The sequence below is a fragment of the Carlito syrichta genome, unplaced genomic scaffold, assembly GCF_000164805.1.
Source record: "Carlito syrichta isolate Samal-C Ts95f unplaced genomic scaffold, Tarsius_syrichta-2.0.1 Scaffold313474, whole genome shotgun sequence".
NCBI lineage: Eukaryota > Metazoa > Chordata > Mammalia > Primates > Tarsiidae > Carlito > Carlito syrichta.
Window position 1 is genome coordinate 63,224 of NW_007257570.1, and position 16,050 is coordinate 79,273.

General features: G+C 45.5%; 1 protein-coding gene across 1 annotated transcript in view; it reads left to right on the forward strand.

The window, feature by feature from the left end:
* Positions 1 to 16,050, forward strand: part of HUNK (hormonally up-regulated Neu-associated kinase) — a 79,163-nt gene that overhangs the window by 18,935 nt on the left and 44,178 nt on the right. The window contains 1 exon segment of the mRNA XM_008070525.2: positions 5,219 to 5,354. Within this exon segment, the coding sequence (XP_008068716.2) occupies positions 5,219 to 5,354 (136 nt within the window).

Genomic DNA, 16,050 nt, shown 5'->3' on the forward strand with positions numbered 1-16,050 from the left:
TTACACCCCATATTAACCCATCTTTTACTCTCTTATCTTTCTTTTCTCATCTCAAATGCAACTAATGTCTTCCATCTCAAGCTTGAAAACACTTTAAGACAAAAAAGAAGGATTGATAGAACTTTATTAAATGAACTTTTGTAATGAAGAAGGAACTTTTGTTTGGGAAATACTGGAAATCGTCTCAAGACTCTCCCAAATATGCCATTCAGATGATGTATTAGATAAATACTTAGGAAGTATTATAATTTATTTTAAATAAATGACTAAAATAACAGTCTGCTCCTAACCTAGTACCAGGCGACTGGCTACTCAGACCCTTTGGCTGGGTATTGAACACCACTGATAGGTGTTGATGGATTCCCCCATGATGAGCAGATGAAGAGGAAACCTTTTCTCCCAAAAGCATTTAAAGGACTCTATTCTTAGATAATCAAAAAGGTTTTTATTTTTGTTAAATTGTTTTACTACTGCATTTTAGTTTTCTAGGAGGCAGAATAGAGAAGCCAGAAAACGAGGTGCGTGTTGAAATGCTTGCAGGATATGTCTCTGGTCCTCATTTCCAGGATATAGAGCGTTAAACAAAGGAACCTCCTGGTGGCAGGGGGAAGAATGAAAAAAGAGTTTTTTTAAGGTTCCCTAGCAGGTGGACCTGTAACTTATCTTTGGAAAATGTGTAAATGACGGTGACATAGTTGTCCTAATAGCAGTAGGGACTAGAAGAGAACAATCCTTTGTAAAAGCTGAATTTACATGGCAGTGAAAGTTAGAATCATTCACTCTTGGGTGGACTGCTGGTGAGTTGGGCAATGCTCAGTCTACTGGTGGTTTGTTTCCACATCCCAGTGGGGCATTTCCCCTACTGTCTCTTTCCTTCACTTTTGGACCTGTGCTTGTTCTCTCTGCTTCCTCCTCATGTGTTAGCCCTAGATGACCATTTGTAGAACCGTCCTGTGTAATAAGCAGTGCTGCAAAGCACAGGCCTTTTCGTTGTTTAGATGATTGCCCAGAAGGTTCTGGAAGAACCAATCACTCTATGCAGAGGATGCATTTATAAGTAACTCACAGATGGACTGAGTAATAAAACCTCTCAGGCGAGACCAGTACAAGTAAGGCGAAGAGATTATGTATCTAAATTAGAGTCTACTGTTTTCCTCTTCATGAGTGGGAGGGTAGCTCTTTGGATGCCAGGAACCATGTTACTAAAATCCCCCAGAATCATCAGCTCTGGTGATGGCTGGATGACACTTACACAGGCATTTCTGGTCATTGGGACAGAACAGGCCCAGTCAGAAACCAGGATGCTTGCAATGCTAGGAAGGAGGGTCCGATTCAGTAGAGTTCCCTTTGTCAACTCTCCGTCGGGAGGTTGAGTTCTCTCTAACCCAGCTAACCGCAGGACATAGGAAAATAAGATAGAAATACCCTTGGTGATCTTATTCAGTTTAAATCTGATCTTATTCTTAAACCCAGTGAGCCACTACCTGCAGTTTTGCACATAATATAGTATTTTCAAGGTGTGGAACTTTATGAAAAAAAGAGTGAATTAGTTATTTTCTCCCCTAGAGGGGAAGGCTATGTTCTGCAAATAGTGTGTCTTAATTTACTGTCGCACAGCAATTGCTATTTATTTTTTTGTTGCCTAGAACTTCAACATGTTCTCTAAGAATTTCATAGTGCAGCAAGTTAAATCCCGAATTCTAATCTTGGTGTCACCATTTGACATAAGTACACTTCATTTTATGTGCATTTAAGGTGACAGTTTTTCAGTACTGTGAGTGTTAATATCTACTTTTTTAATATTTAAAATTGTTTTAAAGAAACATTTTCAGTTGATTCCCCTCCCCCCATTAAGCTTCCAGCTAAATGAGGATCGGCCAAAACTAAAGAGTCCTAACTCACACCTGCCAGGAGAGTGACATTATACCACCCTTGAAGGCAGGTGGGAGTTGCATTTTGTTTAGCAGAATCTGCATTTTTTCCTGCATCAGGGCAAAGTGCTGGAAGGAAGATCTGTGCTTTGTGGGGTTTCCTGCTCCTGGATTGGGCAATTTGGATCAAAGATCTCTTAACTCCTGTCTCCTTGCAACTTGAAAGCCCTTTGAACCTCCTTTTCTTCAAAGGAATTACCTAGTTGTTTTTTCAAAGGTGATTATCGCTATTATGGTTTTCTCTGAATAGTTTCTCTTTCTTTGAAAGAAGTTGGTTTAAAGAAATCAACTTAAGCCATGTTTCCAATTAACTCGAATTACCAGGAGATTTGATTTAATCAGGATTTTTTCCCCCCCTTCAAAAAAAGCAGTCTGATGTTTGGTAAGTTTAATATAATTTTAAAATGGAAGAGCTGCAACTCAGAACAGCTTTGCACTTCAGTATTTCAAAGCAGCATTCATTTGGGCGTTCTTCGAAATTCGTTTTGCAGCTCTCAAAAAATTGATTGCTAATTGATGGAGGTATTTACCAAATCTAATAGAGATAGGCCCATGTGACATTGCTGGGAGGTGAACTTCTCTCTAGCTTCACAAGTCTAATGATAGACAGATGTGTAAAATGTTTAAATAATGTCAATTATGAATGTGAAATGAATAGGTTATTTCTCCACAATATATTTTCAATCAAACCTTCTTGGCTAGATAAACACTAAGCACTTAAGATATGGATTCTATCTCCTCCATGCCCCCAAATCCTCTGCTCATTTATCTTTTTGACTCTTCCCAGACTTGTCTGGGACAGTGGAGGGTGATCTGGTCTCTTATCTCGCCTCTCCCTGCCCTCTTTGGCTAACAGGACCTTCTTTTTAGACCCAGGTCGGGGAAGATGAGGAAGTAAACCAAAGAGGCAGTTCTTTGCTGTTAATGGAACCCTGCTGAGATGAAAAGGAGTCTTTTGTTTTAATCTCAGAAATTTAGAGTTACATTTTCTGGGATTCCGGTGAGATTGGGTCTCTAACATCAGTATTAATGAAGCTTTCCTTGAAATAGGAATAAAATAAGGATAAAATGAAATCATCTTTATTCTATGATCTTTATGCACTTGTCTGTTCGCTAAAATTCTTTTAGGTTCGTTGCCAAACTGAAAGCGGTGAAACAACCTTCTGATCTAAAAGAACAGTATGATTCCTGTTTTTATTAAAATAGTCATCCCTCCTGTTTCAGTGGTCCATGGGCTGGGCTCTGAGAACAGGGCTTTTTGGATTGCTTTTAATAGAGATCTCCCGAAATGAAACCAGAGACCCTCTGCACTTGACTCCCGAAGGACTTTTCTTGTACAGGGCTTATGTTGTCTACCGGTGCTGGCTGGGCTGACGGGAACGGAAATGGAGAGGGGACCGTGGACAGTGCAAAAGAGGAGAGGAGGAGGGTGGTTCATAGGAAAAATGGAATCATAAAATAACAAAAGAAGAGTTAAGTGTTTGGTCATATAGTGCTCCCAGTTAGCTTGTTTGCCAATCCCTATTGCAGTCTGAGTTGAAAAACTTGGGTGATATTCAGACCTTCAAGAGTTTTCAGAGGGGTCTCTCTTTTTCTTTTCTTTTCTTTTTTTTCATCTTTGTTTTAGATTCAGAGGGTATACATGCATGTTTGTTATATGGGCATATTGTATACTTGTGGCGATTGGGTCTCAGGTGGCCCATTCCACAGATAGTGAACATTGCACCCAATAGGTAGTTTCTGAATCCTAAACCCTGCTCTCCCTCCCCACTTATTGGTGTCCCCATGTCTATTGTTTCCATCTTTGTGACTGTTTAGTTCCCACATGTGAGCGAGAACAGGCAGTGTTTGATTTTCTGTTTCTGAGTCAGTTCACTTAGGGTGAGGATCTTCAGCTCCATCCATGTTGCTGCAAAGGACATGATTTCATCCTTTAGAGAAGCTGTCTCATCACATAGTTTAACTCAGCGACTGTTGGAAAACCTTTTGGCTGTGTCATTTTGACCCATTGTGTGCAAGTTACTTCACAGACTCCCAGCTCTACCCTGTACTGTGTTTTTCCTTTCCTGAGTTTTCTTATAACTTTCCTAGCAGTCATGCACGTTGCAGGTGGAGACATGTTAGAGTGCAGGAGAAAACACAATCATGAAACTAGACATAAATACTGCAATTGAGACTTGGAGCCTGTCTCTGCCTGAGCCCTGTGGCCTGAGAGCCTTCTGTTTGGGGGGTAGGACCATAATATTTACATTGAAGTTCAAAGGATGAACTGTGATCTTAATGCTCAGATCAACAAAGATTGAGGAAAGATAACAGACCAGGGTATAACACTCACAGCTCTCTAATTACCTGTCAGTTACAGTATCTTTGGCATCATAAGTAAACACACCAAAAAGGCATAATAGACCCAAATTGGCTTTAGATGTGTGGCTTTTCTTTCCTCTTCCTGGTTGCCTTAATCATTCAAGAACAAAGTAATGCCATGAGGTCACTTAGTCTTAGTTCTTGTTGCCATTTTTCTGGTGCTATTTTCCAGCCAACATTCAGGATTATCTCGATTATTGGGTATATTTTTTCCTTCTTGAAGTCATCATACAGACTGTATATCTTTGGGAGGGATTTTTTTTTTTAAATAGAGACCAGGTCTTACTATGTTGCCCAGGCTGGTCTTGAACTCCTGGGCTCAAGCAGTCCTCCTGCCTCAGCCTCCCAAAGTGCTGAGATTACAGGCATGAGCCACTGCACCCTGCTGAGGGGGATTTAAAAAAAAAATTAATGAAATGAAAACATTAAGCTGCCAAAGTCAGCTGTCAATGGCTAGATCACATGTCACTGAGGGTGACATAGACAACTAGCCAGAGCAAATCAATCTTCCTTCATCTTTTCTGTATTTGGCCACTTGGAAGCTAACTCCTAGACCCTCCGCTCGTTCTCTCTTCATGCCTTCGTCCTAGAAAGAGAAGCCTCTCTTTTTTCCTGGATGACTCATTTACAAGACTGGATGGAAATAGGTTTCAGTTCTACATACTGTTGGCTCTCACTGGCTTTTACAGTGAGCCTGATGAGAAAAATTCCCAACTAAGCCAGGGAACTCCACCTGACATTCTTTTGTCTTGAGACGCATATCCAGAGGTTTATGGTTTGCAGCTGCTGGGTTTTCCTTCTGGATGCTAAGTGATGTGTTAGCCTGAGAGAATGTTTCCTTTCCTGCTGCCTTTCCCCGCCCCCCTTCATTTCCGCAGTTCTCTAATTCAGAGCTTATTTATTTTTTTCTCTCCACTTTGCAGACTTTGGTTTGAGCAACTGCGCAGGGATCCTGGGTTACTCGGACCCATTCAGCACGCAGTGTGGCAGCCCCGCCTATGCCGCACCCGAGCTGCTCGCCAGGAAGAAATATGGCCCCAAAATCGATGTCTGGTCCATGTGAGTTACTGAGCTTCTGAAAGCGAATGTTCCCCCTGCTGTCTCTACTTGTCCCTTTCTTATGAAATAATGCTTGTGTATTGGATGAGCATGGATTATATAATAGGCTCTGGAGTATGTCATCTGGTATCCTTTGGGCCCTGGGTTTCCATCTCTGTGCCTTCTAGTCTTTTCTGTGCAAGCTGTCAGAGTGACCTTTACCAAAATTCACTGCGGGAGAGAAGAAAGCCAAGTCCCGCCCTCATGGAGCTCACATTCTGGCTTCGTGACCCACTTGTGTCCCTTTCCCGTGCCCTAGCATCCCGTCACCATCAGTATGAGACTCTATCCTGGTGCTTGGCCCTCGCACCTTGCGGGACCTGCCCTGTCCACCTCTCCTGCCTCTTTCCATATGAACCTCGCCTTCTGCTCATGATTTTTCAGACACGTTGGCCTCCCTGTGTCTTTTCCACTTCTAGGCTTTGCATTTGCTATTTCCATTGCCCCAGATGTCATTTTGCAGCTCTTCAAACGTCCTGCCCATCCCCACACCCTAAACTTTTTTTGGATGGTTGGAGTCTCACTCTGTTGCCCAGGCTGGAGTGCAGTGGCATGCTCATAGCCACTGCAGCCTTGACCTGCTGGGCTTGAGCGATCCTTCCACCTCAGTCTCCCGAGTAGCTGGACTCACAGGTGTGCACCACCACACTCGGCTAATTTTTTTACTGTAGAGACGAGGTCTTGCCAAGTTGAACGGGCTGTCTCGAAACTTTGGACTCAGGCAATCCTTGCCCCTTGACCTCCCAAAGAACTGGGATTGCAGCTGTGAACCACTGTGCCTGGCACCCCCTGCTTCTCTCTATCTTCCCTACACTCCCCTCGTCTAGGCTGGCAGAAAAGCCAACACTTGCTGAACATTCGGTGTATGCCAGATGCCAGGTCACTTATTTTCACAGTGACCCAGTGAAATTGTTACTCTCTATTATCCTATTTTATGGAAAATGAAGCCCGTCATAAGAGAAATTAACAAAATTGCCCAAGGTCATGGAGCTGTGAAGTGGTGGAGCGGAGATTTGAACCAGGCAGTGTCTTGCAGGGTCTCAAAATAAAGTACCAGCTCTTGAACATGGCATCTGAAGCCCTTGCTTGCCCTGTGGCCTTACTGAAGCCAGTCCCCCTCCCTTTCCCCCCAGCCATTCTCTAGTTCACCCGGCAGCTTCCTGTTTCCTGAACACAGCCTGCCCTGCTACACTACTGCCCTTGAACGTGCAGTTCCTTCAACCAAGCCTTCTTTCTCCTGGTCCTGCATCCTGCCCCTTTCCCCTTCCTCTTATGTTTTGTGGGGTGCTGGTTCCCCTGGGTAGCCCTCCCTACCTCCAGTCAACTGGCTTTGAGGCCCTCCCAGGTCTGCTCCACGCACTCCTGCTCCCTGCTCCCTGCTCGCTGACTTTCATTATGTGTCATTGTCCTTTGCTGGTACCCCCAGGGTGGCTTGTTCCTAGGGTTTCCTCAGCACCTGGGAAAGGCCTGGAGAGAGGGAGGAAGGAGGGAGACAGGAAAGGGAAGAAGAAAGGGAGTAAAGGAAGAAGGAAGAGAAAGAAGGACAGGAGGGAGGGGCAGGCATCTTCTCCAGAGGACGAGAAGCTAAGAAGGTCAGGGCTGAAGCAGTGGAGAAAGCAAACTGAGGAATGTGAATCTGCTGAAGGGTCTGGAAGTAAGGGGAACTCAGGACGTTCTGATTGGAGACTGAGAAGAAGCAGAGACCAGAACTAGATGCCGAGGGAGCTAGAATTCCCAAACTTTCCTGCAAAGGGCTGGCTTCCCTACAACCCTGACTGAGAGGACCTGTCCCTCAACGAGGGAGTAAAGCAAGTCAGGAATCGGCTTCTGTCTCTTGCTGCCCCCTCTGGTCCTCAGAACTGTCCTGTGAGGCACTTCTCCCATCCCCATTTTGCACAGACAGGAGGGAGGAGTGAGCACGGTCCAGAGGCACATGCACAGCTTGTACATGGTGGGGCCGCACATTGCTAAAACTTGAGCTCCTGGTCACTTGGCGGGTGTGGTCTGGTGTGCAGGCTGCAGGTGGGCCATGTGTGATGTGCTGCTGACCCTCTGAAGTGGGCTGAGGCCACATGGATCAGGTGGGATGGAGCAGGCAGTAGTGGCAGAGGGTGCCTTCTCTTTGAGGTGCTAGTCACGGTCTCTTTTTTTTTTTTTTGAGTCAGAGTCTCACTCTTGTCACCCAGACTGGAGTGCAAGATCCTTCCACCTCAGCCTTCTAAGTAACTGGGACTACAGGCACATGCCACCACACCTGGCTGATTTTTCTGATTTATTTTGCAGATGAGATCTTGCCAAGTTGCCCCGGCTGATCTCGAACCCGTGGGGTCAAGCGATTCTGTCACCTTGGCTTCCCAAAGTACTGGGATTACAGGTGTGAGCAATTGTGCCTGGATGCACACACTCTATACAGATAGGCCTCAGAATTCTTCTCGACACAGTCTTCCTGACAGCCAATACCAATGGATTAGAGTCATACATGAGAGGAAGTCCATTCTGGGTTTCTTCCAACACTTAAAAACTCTGTTAAGTGGCTGGCACACCGTCTTCCCTCGGTAAATATTTATTGAATGAATGAATATGAATGTGTGAGTCTATAATCACCTTCTTAAGAGTTAGGAAGCTCATTTATGCTAAATGAGAAGCTATTTATGCTAAAGAGAGAATTTATGCACCGTCAAGGAGGCTACGTGACTTGAAAGACCAAGATGTCCCTTTTCTTATCCATTTGTGTTGTTATAAAGGAATACCCGAGGTTTGGTAATTTATAAGGAAAAGAGGTTTGCTTGACTCATGGTTCTACAGGCTGTCCAAGAAGCATGGCGCCAGAATCTGCTTCTGCAAGGACTTCAGGGAGCTTACACTCATGGCAGAAGGGGAAGGGGAACAGATACCACATAGTGAAAGAGGAGGGAAGAGAGAGAGAGAGAGAGAGAGAGAGAGAGAGAGAAGGAAGGAGGGTGCCAGTCTCTTCTAAACCATCAGTTCTTGTGTGAACTAGCAGAGCGAGAACTCACTCATTACCTCGGATGACACCAAGTCATTTGAGGGATCCGCCCCCATGACCCAGTCACCTCCCACCAGGTCCCCCCCAACACTGGGGAATAAATTTCAACATGAGATTTGGAGAAGACAAATATCCAAACTATATCATCCCCCATGGGTGTCATGTGACTTGGTCATATGGGAGCAGGAGGCATAATGACCAAATGGAAAGAGAGCTTGGAGAGCAGGTGACGGTTCGCTCCAGAGGCTCTGCCCTTGAGGGGACTGGACAATACCATGTTGTCCCCAGTTGTCATAGTGATGCCACTCAGCCTGTGGAAGGTGACTCTTTCCAGTTCGCGTCTGATGAAGCAAGTGTCCCCTCCAATTCTAGAACTGCAGGTAGGAAGGAGCCCTGTGGGTCGTTGGAGCTGCAGGAGGCACCAGGCCGAGACTCACGACAAATTTCACAGTAGCATGGGATTCTGTCCCCACAGGAGAATTGTGACATAGGAGCAAATCAGGTTTTCTGTCTGGAGAAATACAAAGGAAGATGAAAAGCCCAGACTGCAAAAAGATTAGCTGGAAGGGTAGACTTTGTTCTTTTTCCTTCTGCCAAGTCACTTGACAAGGAAAATTATTGACACTTAGTGACCCCAGATGCTCCATTTATCAGTTTGAGGCTCCGTGATGAAAATAAAGGGATCCGCATCCCAGGGAAGCATCCTTCCAGTCCACCTGGCCTGTTGCCACCTGCTGTGTCTCGATCCATGAACCAGAAGCAGCGAATCCACCAGAAGTCATGGGAGGAGAAGGGATAGAGGAATGGAGATGACCCCAGACCAGGAGACCTGGACACTCCAGGGCTGTCCTTCTAGCCAGGGAGCAGCTTCTGTCCTTCCCCCGGCCCCTGGCATGGCCAGGCTGCTCCTGGCATAGCTGGACATTGGTTGGCTTAATTGCATTTTTTTTCCAAGAAGGGAAAGAGAAGTCTGTAAAGGTGCAGGTGCTCTAAAAAGCTCTTATGAGACCTCATTCGTAGCCCTGGTGAAGTAAGTAACATATGCGCAAGCCCCTGAGGAATGCATTGTAGGGACTTTTCAGTTCATTGTGGCATGGCTCTGGAAGACTAGGTAGGATCTCCAGATGAACCAGAAACATAATGCCAGGGGCACCTGTTCTAGTGTTCCATGGTGGGGAGTTGTGGAAAGTCTCACCTGGCTGTGGCCATGGGGGAATCATATTTTATCCCTTCTTTCTTTTTTCTTTTTTTTTCTGAGTTGGAGTCTCACACAGTCACCCAGGCTGGAGTGGAGTGGCACACTCATGGCCACCCAGCGTCGACCTGCTGGGCTCTGGCGATCCTTCTGCCTCAGCCTTCCAAGTAACTGGAACTACAGGCATGCACTACCACGCCTGGCTAATCTTTGATTTATTGTAGTGATGAGGTCTCACCAAGTTGCCCGGGCTGGTCTTGAACCCGTGGGCTTGGGCAATTCACTCACCTTGGCCTCCCAAAGTGCTGGGATTACAGGGTGAGCCACCGAGCCCGGTCTATTTTATTCTTTCTTATAAATGAAGTTTACCTGGGGCAACCGACTCCCTAGAACACTTCCCTAGGGGGTGAGGCCACAAGACCCTGAACCACATTCACCAGGATGGCATAAATTAGCCTAAGGAATGAAAGAATGCTGTGTGTCTTAGTCCAATATGAGCTGCTCTAGCAGAATACATGAGACTGGGTAATTGATAAAGAACAGACATTTAGCCGGGCTCAGTGGCTCAGCCTGTAATCCCGCGCCTTTGGGAGGCTGAGGTGAGTGGATTGCCCGAGTCCGCGGGTTCGAGACCTGCCTGGGCTACTTGGTGAGACCTCATCTCTACAATAAATCAAAAATGAGCCGGGTGTGGTAGCGCGCGCCTGTAGTTCCAGCTACTTGGAAGGCTGAGGTGGAAGGATCGCCGGAGCCCAGCAGGTCGAGGCTGTGGTGGCCGGGAGCGGCCACTGCACTCCGGTCTGGGCGACAGAGTGAGACTCCAACTCAAAAAAAAAGAACAGACATTTGTTTTCTCACAGTTCTGGATGCTGGAAAGTCCAGGATCAAGGCGTCAGCAGGTTCATTTGTCTGGGGAGGGCTGCTCTCTGCTTCCAAGATGGTGCCTTGATGCTGTGTCCTCCAGAGAGGAGGAACACTGTGCCCACACATGGGGTAAGGGCAAGAGAGCCACATGCTGTGTGAAGTGTCTTTTCCAGGGGCCTCGATCTCTTTGACAGGAAATAGCCTCATCACCTCTGAAAGGGCCCATCTCCTGACACCATCCCATTTGCCATTAAGTTTCAGTGGCTGAATTTTGGAGGGGACCCATTCAAACCACAGCACTATGTGAGCTGCCCTTTTATAAGTACATATAAAGCTCATCAGAAATTTGTTCATTCAGCATATGTTTGCTGTGCCGGGCACTATGCTGAGTCCTGGCTGATCCCTGCTCCTGTAATGATACTTTTCAACCTCTTCACACACCTCTGACTGTGATAAGCAGTGTTTTGAAGGCTTTACACATACTGACTCATCTCATGCACTTAACGTTCCTTCAAGGTAGTGCTGTGTTTTTCCCACTTTAAAGATGTGGAAACTGAGGCATGAAGAGCCTCAGGTACTTGCCCACATGACACAGCCGGTATGTGACAGAACCAGAATTGGACCTATATGACTTGACTCTAAGCCTCTCAATTGCCACCCTCTACTGCTTCTGCTGTAATTCTGCTGGTAGAGGTTCCATGCTGGTGGGGCAGCTTCCTTCCTTCCTTTCTTCCTTCTTTCCTTCCTTCCTTTCGAGTTGGAGTCTAACTTTGTCACCCAGGCTGGAGTGCAGTGACACTCTCACGGTCATCATAGCCTCAACTTACTGATCCTTCTTCCTCAGCTGGAACTAGAGGAGCATGCCACCATGCCTGGCTAATTTTTTGATTTACAAGGTCTCGACAAATTGCCCAGGTTCAGGCAATCCCTGGGCTCAGGCAATCCTCTTGCCTCTGCCTCCCAAAGAGTTGGGATTACAGGTGCGAGCCACTGCACCTGGCCATCTCAGGCTAAGTCTTAAACTTCTGGCCTCAAGTTATCCTCCTTCCTCTGCCTCCCAACGTGCTGGGATTACAGGAGTAAGCTACCATGCCCAGCGTGGGGCGGCGTTTTTTAAAAAGCCACACTCAATTTGCTGAGTCCGATAACTGCTGTGGAAGAAATGACAGGGATGTAGGTAATAAGGATGGCGTGACCTCTTGAGCAGATGACTTCAAAGCCAGAGCATGAGGATGAGAAGGAGCCAGCTATGGGAAGAGGAAGACGTCAGGGAGAAAGGCACTCAGCAGAGGGAACAGCACGTGTGAAGGCCCTGGGGTAGGGAGGGATGGGAAAGGGTGGGGAGGGATTTGGATTTTGCCCTAAGGAGAGTAAGAGGCCACTGGAAAATTGTAACCAGGTGGGTAACACAATGTTGTGGGTAGAATTGTATCCACCTCCAAAAAGATATGTTTGAGTCCTAACCCCCAGGACCTCAGAGTGTGGCCATATTTGAAACAGGGTCTCCCCCAGGACCTCAGAGTGTGGCCGTATTTGAAAGGGTCTTTACAGAGGTAATAAGGTTAAGATAAGGTCATAAAATCCAGTATGACTGGTGTCCCTATAAAAGGGGGAAATTTGGACACAGAGAGACACACAGATGATGTCATATGAAGATGAAGACAGAGATCAGTGGGATGCATCTGTAAACCAAGGAAGGCCAAAGACTGCCAGCAACCCCCAAAAGCCAGGTGAGAGACTTGAAACAGAATCTCTCTCCTGACTCCAGAAGGAACTAAGCCTGCCACCAGCACCTTGATCCCGGACTTCTTGCCTCCAGAACTGTGAGCTAGTAAATTTCTGTTGTTGAAGCCCTGAAATCTCAGGAAAGTTTGAAAGTAAACTAGTGAGTAAAAACCAGTTTTGTTGTTGTTTGTTATGTCAGCCTTAGCAAATATGGCTGCACAGCTAAGTCAAGAAGGCATTTTAGGAGAGTTTAGTGTGCTCCTGAGGGGTGAGTGGAGTTGGTCAGGTGGAGAAGAGGTGAGAACAAGTTCCATGCAAAGACTGGCAGGTGTGGCATATCTGATTACTGTTCCTCTTAATCTTGGCGAAAACACAAAACTTCAGAGTCTTTTTTAAGAGATTAATTTTCCACTGCTTTGGGGTATTGTGTCTGAGATACGGGTTGGGTTTCTGCTTGGTGCCTATGACTTTGCTGGCAGAATTAGAAATGGAAAACCCAAAGAGAATTTAATTTAGAAGGTTGTTTAAAAAGAGAGTGAAAATGGAAACAGCTCTCTCCCTGGGTTAGACACTGTTATTATAAAACATCTTCTCTTTTTATTGTTCTGAAACAGCAACAGCATGAAGAGTTCACTTCCAAAATCAGAAACGAACTCCTCTCACCAGAGGTGTTAGTCCCTGGTGGATAACAGGGACTTTCTCTGTGACTCTGAGACTGATTTAGGAAGAAAAGCAGCCTGTCACTGAAGGAAACCTTGGAAAAGAAAGCTCTTCCCCACAGGTGGAGCCTTCAGGTCACTCCTTTGTGAAGGAGGAATTAGCAATGTGAATGGGAAATGGTGTACTTTTTCTTGGGGGTTTTCCATTATTTTTTTGGTCACTATTTTCAGGACCATAAAAAAATCCTTAAGATCATTGTCTTCTTTCTTGTACTCCAGATTTATTTATTTAACAGATACATTTATATAGCTTTATTCATTTATTTACACACACACACACACACACACACACACACACACACACACACACACACACGCACGCACACACGCTCTCCAATGAACTTTGAGATTTCAGACACAAAAACAAAATGTTCATTCTGGTGCACTGAACTTTTATTATTACTAATTGACTTTTACTCAGAGTGACATATATGCTAATTAAAAAACTTTAATGCAAATATACCCTTTAACTGAAAAGAATCAAAATTGACTTTATGTTCAAACTATTACAGTGCACATTTGTGACCTTCGGTGAATCCCTGTGGGTAAGGAAAACAGAAGTTGAGAGTTCTATCTTCAAAGGATTGAGAATGCAACATTTTTTCAACCAGCACTCCTCTCTGTCATGGGAGCCCCTGGGATGGGGGAAGCCTTGGTGTGAGGACCTGGTGCCTTGTGAGGAGTCATGCACAACACACTCGGGTCCCCTTCCTAGCTCCTTGAACCTCTTTGCACTTAGTAGGGAAAATATCCCTGTCTTCAATACCATACCTTTGGGTAGACAGGTTGGCCAAGAGGTGCCATCTTGTTTCTGGTTCTCCTGTCTCCATATAGAACTAGGTGTTCAGGACGGAGATTGAGAGAATTTACTCCAGCTGTCAGACTCAGTGTTTTGTAAATGTACTACCAGATACCATGGCTATTGGCAGGGGTTAAATACAGAAGGATAGTATTTTCTCTCTATTGAGACTCTCTTAAAATGACAGACGGCAGGTGGGGAGAGGAGAGCTGAGTCCTTTTGGGAAGTTTAGGACTTTTAAGTCTTTTAAGAGAAATACTTCTTTTGCCTTCTGGGATCTTTCAGTTATAAAGTCCAAGATTTATGTACATATGTAATGTGTGTATGTACTTTTTTTGTAGCTAGTGAGTGCGCTTAACATAGAGGAAGGGCAGGAAGGAAAGGCAAAGGAAGAACAGAGTTGAAATCAGTGGCTCAGCCTGTAATCCCGCGCCTTTGGGGGGCTGAGGTGTGTGGATTGCCTGAGCCTGTGGGTTCGAGACCCGCCTGGGCAACTTGGCCAGACCTCATCTCTACAATAAATCAAAAAATGAGCCGGGCATGGTAGCGCGCGCCTGTAGTTCCAGCTACTTGGAAGGCTGAAGCGGAAGGATCGCCAGAGCCCAGCAGGTCGAGGCTGCGGTGGCCGGGAGCGGCCACTGCACTCCAGTCTGGGTGACAGAGTGAGACTCCGACTCAAAAAAAAAAGAAAGAAATCTACTAGAAGATACAAAAAAAAAAAAAAAAAAGAAGATACTTTCTTGCTAAACACAGGTCATTTAATGGAGCAGTCATGAAGTCTGACAGCTTACAAATTGATGTATTTGTTCCTTATTCTCTTTTCAACCTTCAGTTGGAAGTTATATTATTTAAAGTTGATGTTGAAAGAGAGAAATGCATTGCTTTCAGGGGGAGACTTATTTTTACTTTTTCCGAGACAATTCCTTCCTTGAAGATCCACATGCAAATTCCTTTGCTTGAAGGAAGAGGAAGCAAAATATGTCTGCTGAAGGTCTTCTCAGTTTCACTCCGGTATAAATGGGGTGATTTCTAGAGCTCGTGTCCAGGGCTCCTCTCCACATGCCCTGCGAGAGCAGGTAATCAGATCCTTCACCTGCCTGTGTGACTCTGTCAACTACTTTGTCCCTTGCAGCCTGTTAAAGTTACTGCAACCTCTCCAGGGAGCAGTGACTCTGTCTTTAGTTGTCAGGGTAGCAAGTGATACCCCAGCTTTAACTCTAGGAAATGCTTTTGTGTATCAGACTAAATATGAGGGCCTCCATTTGGCTTGCGACTTAATTCCAAAGATTCCACATTTGTATTTAATGAGACCCCTTTCCCTCTTCTTCCAGCTGTCCCTCAGAGCCTCTCCCTCTTCTTCTTCTTTTTTTTTGAGTCAGAGTCTCACTCTGTCACCCAGACTGGAGTGCAGTGGCATGATCATGGCCACCGCAGCTTCAACTTGCTAGGCTCAGGTGACCCTTCCACTTCAGCCTTTCAAGGGACTACAGGCATGTGCCACCATGCCTGGCAAATTTTTTTATTTATTTGTAGAAATGAGATGAAATCAAAGTTTCCCAGGCTGGTCTCGAACTCCTGGGCTCAAGTACCCCTCCCACCTCGGTCTCCCGAAGGACTGGGATTATAGGCATAAGCCACCGAGCCCCGCCTCCACCTTCCTCTTTTGAGATCAGAATATTCCACACTATTTAGTATCTCTGGGTTTTCTTCCCCTCAACGACTCACTCTTATTTCTTTCTGCTAGGAAAAGCCCTTATGGTGTTTCCTTATTGCCCTCTCTCGCCCCAGCCTCTCATCATTTTCATTCTTTAAGACTGTCTTTGATTCTTGGAGATCCCATGTCTGCCGTGGCAAACTTAGAGAACCCTTGGGCCATATTTCAAAAGACCCATCAGGAAATTCTGAACATGTTTTGAAACTCCTTCTAATTCTATAGGATTATAGAGGTTTATAAACCACATTCCACATTTTTCCCTTGGTATTCTTACATACTTCTGAAATGTCAAAGGGACTAGATTTCTCTTTATCCAGATATTAGACATGTATGAAAACTCCAGGGGAGAGGAATTAAGATGCTCAATCTGGTTTCCCTTTTAAAATCTCCTTGCTAGGATTGTATGACTGTTAATGTAGGTTTCCATTATTATTTGGCAATAGGGTACACATATAACTGTAGCTTTTTCCCTGGTTTTATTATATTTTGAATTGGGGTTTCACTCTTTTGCCCAGACTGGAAGTGCAGTGGCATGGTCATGGCTCACTGCAGCCTTGACCTCTTGGGCTCAGGCCATGTTTCTGCCTCAGCCTCCCAAGTAGTTGGGACTACAGGCATACCCAACTGATGTTTT